Source organism: Acanthochromis polyacanthus, chromosome 21, assembly GCF_021347895.1.
Source record: "Acanthochromis polyacanthus isolate Apoly-LR-REF ecotype Palm Island chromosome 21, KAUST_Apoly_ChrSc, whole genome shotgun sequence".
Taxonomy (NCBI): Eukaryota; Metazoa; Chordata; class Actinopteri; family Pomacentridae; genus Acanthochromis; species Acanthochromis polyacanthus.
This window is the reverse complement of record NC_067133.1, coordinates 24,192,874-24,209,838: the sequence shown is the minus strand read 5'-3', so window position 1 is coordinate 24,209,838 and position 16,965 is coordinate 24,192,874. Positions and strand designations below refer to the sequence as shown.

Below are 16,965 nucleotides of genomic sequence, written 5' to 3'. Positions count from 1 at the left end.
GTATGCTTCAAAAAAGATCAATGCATGGGTGAGGCCCTAAATTTAGAGCCTACTGTATCTGTTCTCCAAATATCCTTGCTGCAGCGTCAGGACTTCCTTTTTCCCTTGGAGCTACTGGTCCAGAGATTTGTCTTCATTGACTGATCAAACATACTGGAAGCATACAGGCTGCTACACCTGGGGGATAAAAATAATTACAACAATCAGAAAACACAACTTGGTATCAACAGGAGATAACAGAGTAGGTACTGTGACCATAAAGTGCAAATCATCTTAATACTGGATAAAATACATGCACAAAATTTAGAATTTTGTGCATGTATTTTTACATGTATTTCACCATTACCTCAAACATCACATGCTCATTATACCACATTGTCTCTGGAGCCGTTGACCCCAGTCAGATAGAAGCATTGAGGTGAGGTCGAGGTGAGGGATTATTACCATCACAATTATGGGTGAGTCACCTGGACAGAGCAGAAACAAATAACACAAATTCAATAAACATAATCCCCTCTGTCAAAATGATGAACATTTCAGGTTGCCATAATCCCAAAAGCTCATTATAGTCCATAAAGAAGATTAAGATTTAGGTTTTCAAAATACTGTTATTGAAGGCAAAGCAAATGGTTGGTCAGGTTTGTAACTGTATGTATATCCTGGACACTCCCAATTTGTTACAGGACTGAAGATAAAACACATTCACAGCTACAGACACACAGTATTTGTAGTGTGTCACTTAGCGTTTGATAGAGCTCTGCACAATGTCCAAATGTCACACAAGATAGTCAGTGATAGCAGAGCCCTTTGACTGGGTATCAAAATGCAATGCATGCACTAATCAGTGGTGGAGGAAGTAGTTAGATGTTTTACTCAAGTAAAACTAATAATATTGCACTGTAAAAGTTTCTTTTTTTACAAGGTCTGGCATTAAAAGCTTCTTAGTCTGATCAGGGAAGTGCAATTAAAGTATTGAAAATGAAAGTACTCGCTATTATTATAGATATACTTTAATATTGAAATACTCTTAATCATGCATTATTAAGAAGATTTTATTTATTTATTTATTTCGTCAAGGATGTGTAGCACAGAAATACACATTTTATGATCATCAGATGACCAGTCATACACACATGTTATGCCATACACACCCCTGCTCAAAAAAGGAGCAGGCTGAAGAAAATCTTATATTTCCTGCATTCTTATATTTCATTATTGATTAATCTGCTTCTTGAGTGATTGTCTGGTTTGTAAAAATAAAAATAAAAATCTTAAAATGTAAGTAATGCCATCACAATTGCCCAGAGCCTGAAATGACACCTTTGCAATGCTTGTTTGGTCCAAACCTTAAAGTTATACAACATAATTAAAATATGTAAATAATTGCAAAGGAAAACAACAAATATTCACATCTAATAAGCTGGAACCATAAAAAAAAATGTAGTTAACAATATAGGAAGTATGAAAAAAACATATCCAAGTGAAATAAACTCAGGTGGAAAAATCACTCTAGTGTTGAAATCTCCACAAAGCATATAACAAAGACAGCATGTAGTGAGAGGCTACACATAGCGTAAATTGTTTTATTTTGAGGGATATTGGGGTGAAAAGGTTGGAAACCTACATTTATTTAATTTATTATTTGTCAAATTTATAAATAGGGCTGCACAGTGGCATGGTGCTTGGCACTTTCACCTTGCAGCTAGAAGATCCCCGGTTCACGTCCTGGCCTTCCCGGGATCTTTCTGCATGGAGTTTGCATGTTCTCCCTGTGCATGCATTTCTCTGGGTACTCTGGCTTCCTCCCACAGTCCAAAAACATGCTGAAGATAACTGTTACCTCTAAATTGTCTGTGATTGTTTGTCTGTATATGTAGTCTTGCAATGGACTGGTGATCTGTACAGGGTGTCCCCTGCCTTCGCCTTAAGTCAACTGGGATAGACTCCAGCCCCCTGCAACCCAGTTGAGGATAAAGCTGTGTATAATGGATGGATGAAACTTATAAATAAGTTAGTATGTGGAGTATTCATTTGTTTGGAATAGCTTCCTTGAATAAAACTTAAAAAGCTGATAATGTTGACTGATCTTAAACATATGTTTCTAATTCTTTTGTGGTTAATATTCTTCTTTTTCTGCTTCTAAGAAATTTCCACAGACTGTACACTACACGGCCTATTGTTGTCCTCCATAGACAAGGATTTGCTATTTATATTTTTTATTGCAGGCTAGCTGGATGAAGACATTTCAAGAGTATTCCACAACTAAGTCGCAAGACAACTCTTTTCTACTTCTTGAAATAGAAATAAACAATGTCGTTGTGTTACACCCTCCAGTAATGTGGTGGCGCTGTGGACTGTCCACTTTACTGGAACCGGGCGGAACAAATTCCGCCATAATACACTGGAAGAAGAAGAAAGTTGCGCCTGCGCGGTTTACCGTATCACTTGTGGTTTTGTTTACATCTGCCAAAAAATATATTTCATATATTCGTTTTGGCTCGCTATTAGAGGTAAGTTCTCTGGGTAACTGAAGCTATTCATAATTAGGTATATTACTCAAATAATCCCAGTATTGGATAGCTACAGCGAGTTATCTTATGATGTTAGCACAGGGAAGCTAGCACACCAATGGTGCTAACTAGTTAGTACATTATTTGTTGTACTTAACACATTCATGACAATTTGCTGCCACAAAACCAGCAAGGGTCCGAAACAGCCACAAATGTGGTGGTGTCAATTTATAGCCTTAATTTGTTTATTATATTTAGAGACACGAAAATGTTCTGTTCCACTCACAGTCTGGAACAAATTGACGCACTGCGGTGAGACAGTTAAACTAGTGTTGCTGAGGCTGGGAAACTTTGTTTTCGTCTATGTTGGTGCATTTCCAGCTATAAAACTAAGCGCATTTTCTCTTTATGCTTTTAGAAATAGCATTGGAACTACATTTCATACAGCAGTATTTTACTTTTCACCTCTCGGCATTTCTTCAGCACTTGTGACATACCAGATTCAATTTTTTAACAATCTGGTTATTTTATAAAACATGACACGTTGTTATAAATTGAACTTTACATTAACATATTAGCAATAGTAACACAACATGCTCTACTCCAACAGCTTCATACAGCAGTATGAAGTAGGCCATGAGGTATTGTAATTTCTTATACTTTTCCTACCTTATGTATGTTGTATTTTGAGAATAATACTTTGAATACAGGAGTTTTGCATGAATGTAGTATTTCCATATTGTAGAATTTAAACCTTTATTTCAGATTCAAAGCTTCTCCCCTGCCAGGCTGCTCAAAGTGACAGAAAATAGAGTTAATTGCTTGCTTGACTTATACACCATATAAAATACTGTGCAAGTTTTAGGTACCAAACAACTGACAGACACCTCGAAGATACTGTGGTGGAAAAAAGCTACGACTGTAAGCGCAAAATAAATTTTATTGGTCCTTAGTAAGTTTAATATTGTGTGCTAAATGGAGAGTAACAAAGTTCAGGGAAGTAAGCAAAAAGCACAAATGTGACAGCTGTAATAGCGTACAGAAACACAAGAGTTCCTTTCAATTGATTGGTAGTACATACTTCTGTAAATTTAACCTGTGGTAGCCTCTCATTGGATGGAGCTGGAGCCTTTTGTTCTCTTTTCTTGGATTATTATGTAACACACACATACACTGAGTAGATTTAATGACAGTCCACTCAAATCAAGCTGCAAACCTACCTCCAAATTCACGTAAATATGTAAAAAGGAAACAGATAATCAACAAATGTAAAAGATAACTTTTGTTTCCACTGTGGTGTGGCTTGACAGATAATTTTCTAAACCTTGTGCAAGAAATATCAACACAACCACATTGTCCCTACAGGCCTGTATGAGTTGTCAGCTAATTGCTGCACATGATGGCCACAGAGCCTGCAAGCTTGGAGAGCCTGTGTGTGCTGTACCAGAGTGAGGACTACATTGTGGTGGACAAACATTGGGACATCCGCATTGACAGCAAGATGTGGTACGAGAAACAGACTGTGCAGGCACAGCTTCGGCACCACTTCCCCCAGCTGGCAGACCCTAGCACCTACTATGGATTTAGGTCAGAATCACAATGAAGAATCACAATTAATCTACTCAAATACATCATAAAGAACAGTAGTCTCATTATCTTTTTTTTCCACCTTCCTTCTCCAGGTTCTGTCATCAGCTGGATTTCTCCACCAGCGGGGCTCTTTGTGTTGCCCTCAATAAGGCTGCTGCCGGCCGGGCTTATTGCTGCTTCAAGGATCGCACCGTCACCAAAGTTTACCTTGCTCTGGTATGGAACCCAAACACAGTGACCTGCAGCAGTGTTATTACCATCATCTCTCATGATACCATCTGTATGTGACACTGTAATGAACATTATTCTAACCTGTGTTTATATAAATGTCTCAAATAATGGGTTTTAATTATTTATATTACTTTCCAGCTACGTGGGTGGGTTGAAGAAGAGACACAAACTCTGGACTTCTCCATTGGCAAGAACTCCACAGAGGGAAAAACACACATGATGTGTATTGAGGGAACAGAAGGTACACTGGTTTGCCCTTCTTTGGTGGCACTTCAGTAAACTGCAATACTTTACATTTTAGAATTGGATAACAATCTGTGAAATGTATTAAATCATTTTTCATTCTGCCAATAAACTTAAATGTGCTCATCTTTCCCATCCTTCTCTCCTCAGGTTGTGTGAACCCTAAGCCTTGCCAAACTGAACTGATAGTGCTGGAATATGGGATGTATGATGGAGATCCTGTCACTAAGGTGCTTCTGCAGCCACTTACTGGTAAGTGCCCTCATTTGGTTACTTTTACATTAGAAAAATTAAGAATTTCTCTTTTCACGATGAAATATTTATACTGCGATGAAAAGAAACTTATTGCACTGACTATTTTTCACCATGAGATTTTTTTATTAACAATCAGTAATCAGTACTAAAGACACTTCATTTCCTGAACAATTTAACCTATTTGGTTTGGAATTCATCTATCAAAATAAGCCAAAAAAGTATAGTAACATGAATCTGATAGATGAATTATCCATCACTGTTTAATAAAGAGTTACACAAATGTAGCATCTTGCTCTGTTTGCTAACAAATTCATGCTTACAATCAAGGGACTGTAGGGGATTATCTAGACCTCTAGGTACTTCATTTATTTCATGAAAGTGCTGTCACAGTTGTGAAACGTCTGCTCCGTCTCTCTCTCTGGCGGGTTTTCTCAGGCCGAACCCACCAGTTAAGGGTCCACTGCAGCGCTATAAGTCACCCCATCGTTGGTGACTTTACCTACAGCTCGGGAACAGACGATGCTCCGTACCGCATGATGCTGCACGCTCACCTCCTCCACATTCCCCTGGAACTCCAGCCCCTGCACGTCACTGCAGGAGACCCCTTTGTCCCCTCAACAGATCCCAAGTGGGTCCCAGAGCGCTCATTACGAACACTGACGGCTACTGTGGAGAGTCTGCTGGAGCGCAGGGTGGAGCAGGACAGGAAGAGTAAAGAGGAGGAGAGAAAGAGAGAGGTGGAGAGGAGGAAACAAAGCAAAAAGCAGAGGACTGAGGAGGAGAGTGATGAGCAAAGGAGGCAGTGCCAGGAGTGGCTGACCGAATGGGCTGGAGACTGATGGCTTTTTTATTTTTTGTGTTATTTACTTATTTATTTTAGCTGTCTATTCATTCAAGCCCTGTTCAGCATGCACACTCTCTGTTACCACGTTTGGTACATTTAAGTGTAAGGAAATGGGTTCGCACCTTAATTCCTTCACAATTCCTCTCAAAGTCATATGTGAGGATATTACTTGTGACTCTACAAACACTTATTTATACTTTGCCACTGAGCAACTCCCTTGCAACAGCTAAGGAATAAGTGCCTTGCTTCAAGTCATGTTAACAAGTCAGATGTTCAGTTTATGTCATTTCTCTAATTCTCCCGAGAGCTTTTAATTAGCAACTTAACAAAACGTGTCTGCAAATAATTTTAGGTTAATGTGCCAAATTTGTGACATATTTGCCTCTGATGTGAACAGCAGCAGTTGTTGTGCTCTGTGTCGCTAAGTCCATGTGTGCTGCATGGCACTGATGTACATGAAACCCCATATAGAAGCATATTTTTCCTTCCTAACTTACTGTGTCTATTAAAATGTTAATTCCCCTTTTAGTCTTTTTTATGCTTGAGGACAATTTTACAGCTTTGAAATATGCCAACTGATGTGAAAAAGCATTTATTTAAATCTTAGTTTAGTATTATTGTTGTTGGTTATTTATAGAGAAGTGCAATAGGTTGAATGTAGCATAAATATATGGAATCAAAGATTTTAGGCTGCATATAGCTGCATTTGGAAGCTGCTGGTTTGTCAATTTCTTGTCAAAAACTACATCACAAGATGAAGAAGCTCTCCAAATGAATTTATGGTAAGTCTGCTTAAATATCAATCAGGAGCAGGGATGCAGGGACAATTCCAGAGCACTAAATATCATTTAGAGCACAATAACAGCAGTTTGAATCATACTGTATCCGCAGTTTATCTCTCAACAACAGGCTGCCCTCAAAATATAGAAGTAGTCAGGCTTAAGAGGGAACCAACTGTTCCTGATAACAGATGCTACATGCTGCTGCAGTCACGAAAACATCACTTCAGTGCAATAGACTGGTTTTGCAGACGTGTTTGTGAAACTACCCATGAGAGATGTTTTTGCTTAGCTTGCCACACACATCATCCCTGCTACCTGTTGTAGTGCATCACATTAGGTAGCAACGACATACACCTCAAAAGCTACACAATTATTCTGTGAAGTGACTTAATTCTGCATTGCAGTTCGATGTCCTGATATTGCAGCCCAAGTTCCAACTTTTTTGAAAAAGGCCTAATTAATGCTGCATTACCCTCTACATATGCATTAAGGGGTCTTTAAGATGTCCAGCATGGGAGTGCTGAAAACTGACTATCATCACATTTTATTGCAATGGATGCATTGTTGCTGTTGCTTGTACCGTACAACAATTATGTAGTGAGATATAAATGAAAGTGACATGACTGGACATCTGCAAAAAATTAAAAAATAGATTTTCTGGGGAGGACCAAGATTCTTTTCTGCCCAATATGACTGCTATACCTGTAGGAGAATGGAATAAAAGCAGAATGAAATGAGAGGGAGAAAAATGCAAAGCATGAATCACGGTGTGAAGGTGTGGAATAACAGTTGTACAGATTACAAACAATGCAAAAAAAATTAAAGGCACAGAAAGGTGCATATATAAGAAAAATCAATCTTAAAGTAACTATGTATTATTTTAAAGCATTTTATTATTTTTAAATTCTGTAAGAACCTCCTCCCAGAACTATTACTTATGTTGAGCCTGTAAATATTCTAAAAATGTTAAATAGTAAAGAACTGCAAGAATTAAAAAAAACATTTTGAATGCTGAACTGAAAATTAATTTAAATTCTTCTCTGCCCAACATTACTGCTAAACCTCGAGGAGAATGAAAAAAAGCAGAATGAAGCGAGAGGGAGAAAAATGCAAAGCATGAATCGCAGTGTGAAGGTGTGGGATAACAGTTTTGCAGCTTAAAAAATGCATATATAAGAAAAATCAATCTGAAAGTGACATTATGTATTGTTTTAAACCATTTTGTTATTTTTAAGTTTTATATGAACCTCCTCCCAGAATTACTGCATGTGCTGATCCTGTAAATATGCCAAAAATGTTGAACAGTAAGGAACTGCAAAAATTAAAACACATTTTGATTGCTGAACTGAAAGTGGATTTAAAGCTCAAACTATCGCCAGTGTTGTACGTCCATCTTTATTATAAAGTCAATGGTGTTGTGTGAAAACAACTACATTACCCATGATGCCTTAGCGGCAGAAAGCCACAATCCACAAGGAAGCGAGGGCTTAAAAACCCAAACAGCTGACAGTAGCAGACAGGAGAAACGAGAGAAGAAGGGCAAAAAAACACACTGTTTTCATGAGAAAGAAGGGATTTTATTCTTGTCGCGCAATATCTCGGACACACACACAAAAATAACAATGACAATGGCCTCCGAGGTTTTTTCGTATGAGAGCTTGGTTCATGCTGTATCAGGAGCAGTGGTAAGTTAGTTTCACTGTCACTACTTGTTTCTGCAAAAGAATAGTGAAACTATATAAACGGCCGTAGCTATAACAATAGTTCTCGTGTCAGTGTTTGTACCTATCAAGAGAAAGTTAGTCCAAAATTGATCGTGCACTCGTGTTTTGAACATAATTGACCAGATGCTGCTTAAAATACCTGCTTGAACAGTGTGAAATGTTAGCTTCAACCTTTCAATAAGGCAATAATGGAGTCTCTGTCTCTCTGTCTCTCTCTCTCTCTCTCTCTCTCTCTCTCTCTCTCTCTCTCTCTCTCTCTCTCTCTCTCTCACACACACACACACACACACACACACACACACACACACACACACACACACACACACACACACACACACACATACACATGTAAGTTTGATTTTGGTTGTTTTGTATATGGAAAAAAAGTGCAAAAGTGCATATAAAGGCTTGGTCTTTCCAGTGAATTCTGACTAACCTTTTTTTAGGGAAGTGTGACTGCAATGACAGTGTTCTTCCCTCTTGATACTGCCAGACTAAGACTTCAAGGTAAGACAAGTTTTAGTAGCAGTAGTTTAAGAAATCAGTGTAATGTATTTGCCTGAAACAGCTTCTCCTGCGTTTGCATTCAGTGGATGAGAACAGGAAGGCAAAATCAACTCCATCCATCCTGGCAGAAATTGTCAAAGAGGAAGGGCTGTAAGTGAAATGAAGAAATTGCTGATTTAATGTGTTTCCTGGCAGATGCATGTCAGAGCGTGTGTTTTTGCTTGTGTTTGCTGGGAATTTGGAAATAATATTGGGTTGCACCAGAAATATTACGTCATTAATTGTGTCATTAAGTCATGGTTTAACACTAAATTGTGTTGACCCATTTTCCAAACAAATCTCTCTTTTAAGTTCAATTTAGTTTTTATTCTAAACCTAGATTAAATAGTATTCTTTTGCTCCAAAACATTGAACCCCAATTTAACATGTGATCCAGTATTACCTTTAACCTTAGACTTGAAGTTGTTACTTTGTGGAGTAAATTGAGCAAAAAATACTGAAGGTTCTCGAAGAAAGTCAGGGAACAGACTCAAACCAATTGAGTTTTATGATGCTGCTGAATTTCTCTCATGATATCAATTAAGCAAGAAAACTGTTAAGGAGCTGCAGGATAAATGGATCACTTGGTAAACATGGAAGTGGAAGGAATACAGCTGTACCATTAATGCTGCAACTCATGTTGGCCCTGAGATTTTGTACCACTGGATGTTTCCAGTGCATGGACAAGGATCTCTTTGGCCAAACACAGCTCTACTGTCAGCAAAGTGTTTAGGGGAATGAAGCTCTGCTTACATTTAAATCATGATTTACTAATTTTAAACCTAGTTTTGCTTAATCCTGATTAGAACACATCTTAGAATAAATACATTTTTGTTGGTGCAACGGAACCTTTGTTTGTTTAATCATTTTTCTTTTTTTGGACCACTTATTATTATTCATCAGTGCAGACACATTTTAGGCCTGTTCTGTTGAAGTAGTTGTCAAAGTTATACATTACAAATTATATATTTTTCACTCACAAATCATAATAGAGTGTAGCGAGCAGGGGAAGGGCTTTAAGCTGTGTTCCTGTGTTTGTTGCCCCCCTTCAGACTTGCTCCTTACAGAGGATGGTTCCCGGTCATCTGCAGCCTCTGCTGCTCCAACTTTGTCTACTTCTACTGTTTCCACTGCCTAAAGGCCAGCTGGCAGAAGGGAAAACAGTCAACACCCAGAACTGACTTAATCACAGGCATCGCTGCAGGTGAGAACATCACTGTCCAGATAATTAAACACACTTTGTGTTACTTAGTCAGGACAAGAAAATTTATCTAATTTGAGATTTAACTCCGACATTTCTTTTCCAATGACTGAGCATCCTAAGACAGTATATCGCATTATCTTGCCATTTTAGCATTTTAACATCTTAATTTTGTCTTCCACATTTCCTTGTGAATGCCACAAGATGTGCAAATGTTAAAAATAGCCACCATTGATTTTCACTTGCCTCCTTGTCACTTCAGGTATTGTGAATGTATTAGTGACCACCCCTCTGTGGGTGGTCAATACCAGACTGAAGCTTCAGGGCTCCAACTTTCGCAATGCAGACATCCGGCCCACCAACTACTCTGGCACTCTTGGTAATTGGACATTATCTAGATTAGCTTTTGTCTATATTTTTATTGATACTTACTCACATATTTGCACATACACGAGCATTCAAAGGTTTGGGGTCACACAGACAATTTCATGTCTTCCATGAAAATTTACACCTTTTTTCATGCGCTAACATAATTGCACAGGGGTTTTCTAATCATCAGTTAGCCTTTCAACACTATTATCTAACACAGTGTAGCATTAGAACACTGGAGTGATGGTTACTGGAAATGTTCCTCTGTACCCCTATGTAGATATTTCATTAAAAATCAGTCGTTTTCAGCTAGAATAGTCATTTACCACATTAACAACGTCTAGACTGGATATACACATGTGGACAAAATTGTTGGTACCCCTCAGTTAAAGAAGGAAAAACCCACAATTCTCACTGAAATCACTTGAAACTCACAAAAGTAACAATAAATAAAAATTTATTGAAAATTAAATAATCAAAAACAGCCATTACTTTTGAATTGTTGATTAACATAATTATTTAAAAAAACAAACTAATGAAATAGGGCTGGACAAAAATGATGGTACCTCTATAAAAGATTGAAAACTATTTGACCAGAGTGACATGATTAACTCAGGTGTGTCATTTAATTGACATCACAGGTGTTTCCAAACTCATAATCAGTCAGTCTGCCTATTTAAAGGGAGACAAGTAGTCACCCTGCTGTTTGGTGAAAAGGTGTGTACCACACTGAACATGGACAACAGAAAGCGAAGGAGAGAATTGTCCCAGGACATCCGAAAAAAAATTATAGACAAACATCTTAAAGGTAAAGGCTATAAGACCATCTCTAAACAGCTTGAAGTTCCTGTGACAACAGTGGCTCATATTATTCAGAAGTTCAAGACCCACGGGACAGTAGCCAACCTCCCTGGACGTGGCCGCAAGAGGAAAATTGATGACAAATTGAAGAGACGGATCGTTGGAATTGTATCCAAAGAGCCCAGAGCAACCTCCAAAGAAATTAAAGGTGAACTCCAAGGCCAAGGTACATCAGTGTCAGATCGCACCATTCGTCGTTGTTTGAGCCAAAGTGGACTTCATGGGAGACGACCAAGGAGGACACCACTGCTGAAAAAAACTCATAAAAAAGCGAGACTGGAATTTGCAAAAATGCATGTTGACAAGCCACAAAGCTTCTGGGAGAATGTCCTTTGGACAGATGAGACCAAACTGGAGCTTTTTGGTAAGGCACATCAACTCTATGTTCATAGACTCAAAAACCAAGCATACGAAGAAAAGAACACTGTCCCTACGGTGAAACATGGAGGAGGCTCAGTAATGTTTTGGGGCTGCTTTGCTGCATCTGGCACAGGGTGTCTTGAAAGTGTGCAAGGTACGATGAAATCTGAAGACTATCAAGGCATTCTGGAGAGAAATGTGCTGCCTAGTGTCAGAAAGCTTGGTCTCAGTCGCAGGTCATGGGTCTTCCAACAGGACAACGATCCAAAACACACAGCCAAAAACACCCAAGAATGGCTGAGAGAAAAGCGTTGGACTATTCTAAAGTGGCCTTCTATGAGCCCAGATCTGAATCCCATTGAACATATGTGGAAGGAGCTGAAACATGCCATTTGGAGAAGACACCCATCAAACCTGAGACAACTGGAGCTGTTTGCTCATGAGGAGTGGGCCAAAATACCTGTTGGCAGCTGCAGAACGCTCATTGACAAATACAGAAATCGTTTAATTGCAGTGATTGCCTCAAAAGGTTGTGCAACAAAATATTAAGTTATGGGTACCATCATTTTTGTCCAACCCTATTTCATTAGTTTGTTTTTTTAAATAATTATGTTAATCAACAATTCAAAAGTGATGGCTGATTTTGACTATTGAATTTTCAATAATTTTTATTTATTGTTACTTTTGTGAGTTTCAAGTGATTTCAGTGAGAATTGTGGGTTTTTCCTTCTTTAACTGAGGGGTACCAACAATTTTGTCCACGTGTGTATGATTCATTTAATGTTATCTGCATTTAAAAAATATATTTTTCTTTCAAAAAATAAGGACATTTCTAAGTGACCCCAAACTTTTGAATGGTAGTGTTTATCTATGACAGATGCAGTAATATATTATTTAATAGCAAGCAATACTTGGATGCCCATATCATCTGATCTCCTTCATTTTCTTTTTTTAAAGTTATTTTATTTTTTGTTTATGCAGATGCATTTGTGCAGATCATCCGTGATGAGGGTGTGGGAGCACTGTGGAACGGGACCTTCCCATCCCTGCTGCTGGTGCTGAATCCTGCCATCCAGTTCATGATTTACGAAGGCCTGAAGAGGCAGCTAAGAAAAGGAGTCCCTAGAGAGGTGAGTGAGAAACAGAGAGGTGAGAGAGCTGTAAGAGTATGTAGACATTATCTGGATGAAAAGACACTCGATATGCCGACACTTGGTAATTCTGTTCACATGACTTTTTGTGTGGATTAGGGAGAGGTTAGAGGTTAGCCTCCACATGTGCACCTGCTCTATTTCACACTGCATGCACTTTGACATTTTTGCAGTCTGCCAAAGACTTGGAACCACATCTCAGGATTTTTGCCAGAACAAAATGTGCTAGGTTTTCTTCTGTCTCTTCAAAGCTGTCATCTCTGGAGGTCTTCTTGATTGGTGCTGTTGCCAAAGCTGTTGCCACCACTGTTACGTACCCACTGCAGACGATACAGTCAGTTCTCAGGGTAGGTTTTGTGTCTTTGTCATGTGTTGTTCACATGTCTTAAAATTTAGATGAATACATTTATGTGCATGCACTGTATAAATTTGTATGCAAATGCTGTAACCCTATTTTAATGTTTTTCATACATTTTTAAATTTACCACAGTTTGGTCAGTTCAACACATCAACAGAGAAGTCAAAGCTACTGTCCGGTCTCAGGGCTGTCAAGTGTCTGCTGCTCAATAGGGCGAGGTGAGTATATACACACAACCTGCATGTTGAGTTTTCATATTTGATTGTAATTGTCTAATTGTTTGGCTCAATTTAAGCTCTATTTAGATATAGTGCATAATGCAATGTCCGAGCATTCATTTGACTTAGAGTGCTTTTAGCATGCAAATTACAAGGTATCAAATTTGAAAAAACGAGTGGCAAGCTAACTTTGGCTAGCAGCCAAATCTGGTTTGGGCATATATTTATCCGAATCAGTGTGCCTTTGGGTAACGGGGATGACAACTACCAAATTGAATCTTTTAATTTGAACCACTCATAACAGAGCATATCTCTGTATTGTCTCTCAAACCGTGCTGTATATTTAAAAAGACACATACAGTAACATAGAGTACAATTAGTCAATGTGACTTTATGTCTGTATGAATGCATCTCTATTATTCATCTAACCAGCGATGTATTTTTTATTTGAAAATCTCATGTTGGAATGTGTAAATGCTGTATGTCCATGTTGCTATCAAAGAAACCATTGCACTTTTCTGAATCCATTAATCTTCCCTGGTTACATCCAATTAACTAGAGACTGAAACTTGAGGAATTCATTTAAAAATCAATTTTTAGCCATTATATTAATTACATCAATGGCCACATATGTACATGTAGAATCGCACCCTTGATTATGCATTTCATTATCTTTTCTATGTGCATTAGTTAATTCAACCTATATTCTAATAAAAGCATCTCCAATACAAATAAACATGGGCAGTTCATAAAGGGGGAAACACTAGAATACATCTGAAAAAACTAATATATTATGAGCGTAATCTTGTTAAAGTTGGAAGAACACAGCATCATTGTCAATAATCAATCCAATGACTTATTTCTTAAAAATGCTTAAATACACAATAAAATGAGGACTGTCAAAGTGACTCTGGTATTAAAATCCACTGATGTGATGCTCTGAAGGATAACATAAGTTTAAATATTGTAACATGTAATCTACATTAATTTGTACCAACAAGCTTTTACTCTTTTGCTTACTCTAAACTAAACTACACTTCCTGAGATTCACATGACTATTTAACACAGTTTTGATGTTCTGATCCTGATTTTCTGCTATAGGAGGTACGGCGTGTTGGGTCTGTTTAAAGGCCTGGAGGCCAAGCTGCTGCAGACGGTGCTGACTGCTGCCCTCATGTTTCTTCTCTATGAGAAGATTGCCGCCTGTACCTTCAGAGCCATGGGACTGAACAGCAACCACTACAAGAAGCATTAGCTGGCAAAACATTATATAACCCAAGACACTTGAGAGCATTAAAGCACTGAAGAACTGTAAAAATCACTGCTAACCCCATGATACAGGCTTCAATTCTCTGCAAACCTGTCACTCTCTTCCAAACAGTCACTACGTTTACATGCAGTCAAAAACCCTTTCATAACCGGAATATTAGCAATAACCCGGTTGCGTACGGCCATGTAAACACCCGCAAAAACCCGATTATGCTCATATTCCGGTTTTTAAAAACCTGAATAAGACCCCTGGGTTACTCCTTTTCTAACCCGAATATCTCGTCATATAAACGTGCATCGGAATATCCCCATAGAAAGAAATATTAATTTGCGTTCTGCGCATGTTTCATCCGAAAGGAATCTTGGTCTTTTGAGTACGGCAACTACTTGTATGCCACGCGACCCACCGGAAATACACAAGGAGAGGTAAACAGACATGGCGAAACCCACACAGCGTCAGCACAGCGTCACACAACAGGAGTAACTGTCTGTTTAGGCATGTAAACGGGTTATTCCAAATGTTTCAGAACCGAAATATTGACCTTAACCCGAATATTGATGGCATATAAACGTAGTCAGTGAATCTTTAATGGTGACCTCATATTGCAAATATTCCGTCCAATAAAGCATTCTACTCATGAAGTGTCCAACATAAACCTTTGTGTCTAATTATATCGATTTCAGTTCTTTGGGGGGGGGGGGTTCTGTAAAAATGTGTCTGGTTGTGTGGCAGCTGAGATCTGAATCTCAAATTAGATTCCTGGACTGTTTCCACCACAGTTGGCTTTTCCTCTGCACTCATATAAAAGTCCAGCTCAATGTTGATTTGTCTCTCTTGGTGCTGTCTTCAAATTCCCTGAAGAAACAAGGTAGTGGGTTAATGCATCACACATCTCTTTAGTTAAATATGCAGACAGTGGACCTTATTGGACGGTGCAAAAATAAAAAGAATCCTGACAGAGATTCACTGTTATCACAAGGTCATGAGTACAACATTCCTGTTACTTCTCAACGTTAGTGGCTTCCTGAAACCACTAACTTTAATATTCACGTATTTGATTTGAATATAGGTCATGGTTTTAGTAACAACACACAGACAAAAAACTATTTTAAACTTTTCAACACACTTAGGATAACCTGAACAAAACTGAACTGAGAGCAACCATTGAATGTGAATGCACACAAATACCAAGGGAATTGTTTCATGATGTGTGCTATTCCATCGCTTCGTGTTGTCGGCAGTGTCTGGACCAGAACAGACATCAATTTGAGAAGAGGCAGTGACAAAACAATAGAATGATGTTTGTAAATTCTTTTACATATTGAAAATTAAACGAATTATAATAAACACCTGGTTTACAATTATTTAAAGTGTGTATACATTTTTTAGGACAGCCTGTATATATATATATATATATATATACACACACACACACACACACAGTGGGTACAGAAATTATTCAGACCCCTTGAAATGTTTCACTCTGTGTCATTGCAGCCATTTGCCAAAAATCAAAAAAGTTCATTTTATTTCTCATTAATGTACACTCAGCACCTCATCTTGACAGAAAAAACAGAAAAGTAGAAATTTTTGCAAATTTATTAAAAAAGAAAAACTGAAATATCACATGGTCATAAGTATTCAGACCCTGTGCTCAGTATTGAGTAGAAGCACCCTTTTCAGCTAGTACAGCCATGAGTCTTCTTGGGAATGACGCAATAAGTTTTTCACACCTGGATTTGGGGATCCTCTGCCATTCTTCTTTGCAGATCCTCTCCAGTTCTGTCAGGTTGGATGGTGAACGTTGGTGGACAGACATTTTGAGGTCTCTCCAGAGATGCTGAATTGGATTTAGGTCAGGGCTGTGGCTGGGCCAGTCAAGAACGGTCACAGAGTTGTTCTGAAGCCACTCCTGTGTTATTTTAGCTGTGTGCTTAGGGTCATTGTCCTGTTGAAAGGTGAACCTTCGGCCCAGTCTGAGGTCCTGAGCACTCTGGAAGAGGTTTTCCTCCAGGATATCTCTGTACTTGGCCGCATTCATCCTTCCTTCAATTGCAACCAGTCGTCCTGTCCCTGCAGCTGAAAAACACCCCCACAACATGATGCTCCACCACCATGTTTCACTGTAGGAATTGTATTGGGCAGGTGATGAGCAGTGCCTGCTTTTCTCCACACATACCGCTTAGAATTAAAATAAACACCAAAAAGTTCAATCTTGGTCTCATCAAACCAGAGAATCTTATTTCTCGTAGTCTGGGAGTCCTTCATGTGTTTTTTGGCAAACTCTATGCGGGCTTTCATCTGTCTTGCACTGAGGAGAGGCTTCCATCGGACCACTCTGCCATAAAGCCCTGACTGGTGGAGGGCTGCAGTGATAGTTGACTTTGTGGAACTTTCTCCTATCTCCCGACTGCATCTCTGGAGCTCAGCCACAGTGATCTTTGGGTTCTTC

General features: G+C 38.6%; 2 protein-coding genes across 2 annotated transcripts; both read left to right on the top strand.

Annotated features, from left to right (window-relative positions):
• The first annotated feature begins 2,370 nt into the window (after nucleotides 1-2,370).
• On the top strand, nucleotides 2,371-6,195 carry rpusd1 (RNA pseudouridine synthase domain containing 1). The gene is made up of 6 exons (XM_022214515.2): nucleotides 2,371-2,510; nucleotides 3,876-4,097; nucleotides 4,193-4,316; nucleotides 4,470-4,572; nucleotides 4,725-4,826; nucleotides 5,265-6,195. The coding sequence occupies exons 2-6, from the start codon at nucleotides 3,907-3,909 to the stop codon at nucleotides 5,666-5,668; spliced, it is 924 nt and encodes a 307-aa protein (XP_022070207.1). The 5' UTR covers nucleotides 2,371-2,510; nucleotides 3,876-3,906; the 3' UTR covers nucleotides 5,669-6,195.
• A 1,677-nt stretch (nucleotides 6,196-7,872) lies between these two features.
• On the top strand, nucleotides 7,873-15,154 carry slc25a17 (solute carrier family 25 member 17). Its single transcript, XM_022214514.2, has 9 exons — nucleotides 7,873-8,140; nucleotides 8,626-8,686; nucleotides 8,770-8,836; nucleotides 9,778-9,929; nucleotides 10,189-10,305; nucleotides 12,498-12,646; nucleotides 12,919-13,014; nucleotides 13,158-13,243; nucleotides 14,345-15,154. The coding sequence occupies exons 1-9, from the start codon at nucleotides 8,078-8,080 to the stop codon at nucleotides 14,496-14,498; spliced, it is 945 nt and encodes a 314-aa protein (XP_022070206.1). The 5' UTR covers nucleotides 7,873-8,077; the 3' UTR covers nucleotides 14,499-15,154.
• The last annotated feature ends 1,811 nt before the right edge of the window (nucleotides 15,155-16,965 follow it).

Excerpts from the sequence above, each read along its gene's own strand:
- rpusd1 (XM_022214515.2), top strand. The coding sequence starts at position 3,907 with ATGATGGCCACAGAGCCTGCAAGCTTGGAGAGCCTGTGTGTGCTGTAC. Across the intron at positions 4,573-4,724 it reads GTGTATTGAGGGAACAGAAG|GTTGTGTGAACCCTAAGCCT; the intron begins GTACACTGGTTT and ends TTCTCTCCTCAG. Across the intron at positions 4,827-5,264 it reads GCTTCTGCAGCCACTTACTG|GCCGAACCCACCAGTTAAGG; the intron begins GTAAGTGCCCTC and ends GGGTTTTCTCAG.
- slc25a17 (XM_022214514.2), top strand. The coding sequence starts at position 8,078 with ATGACAATGGCCTCCGAGGTTTTTTCGTATGAGAGCTTGGTTCATGCT. Across the intron at positions 8,837-9,777 it reads ATTGTCAAAGAGGAAGGGCT|ACTTGCTCCTTACAGAGGAT; the intron begins GTAAGTGAAATG and ends GCCCCCCTTCAG. Across the intron at positions 12,647-12,918 it reads GAAAAGGAGTCCCTAGAGAG|CTGTCATCTCTGGAGGTCTT; the intron begins GTGAGTGAGAAA and ends GTCTCTTCAAAG.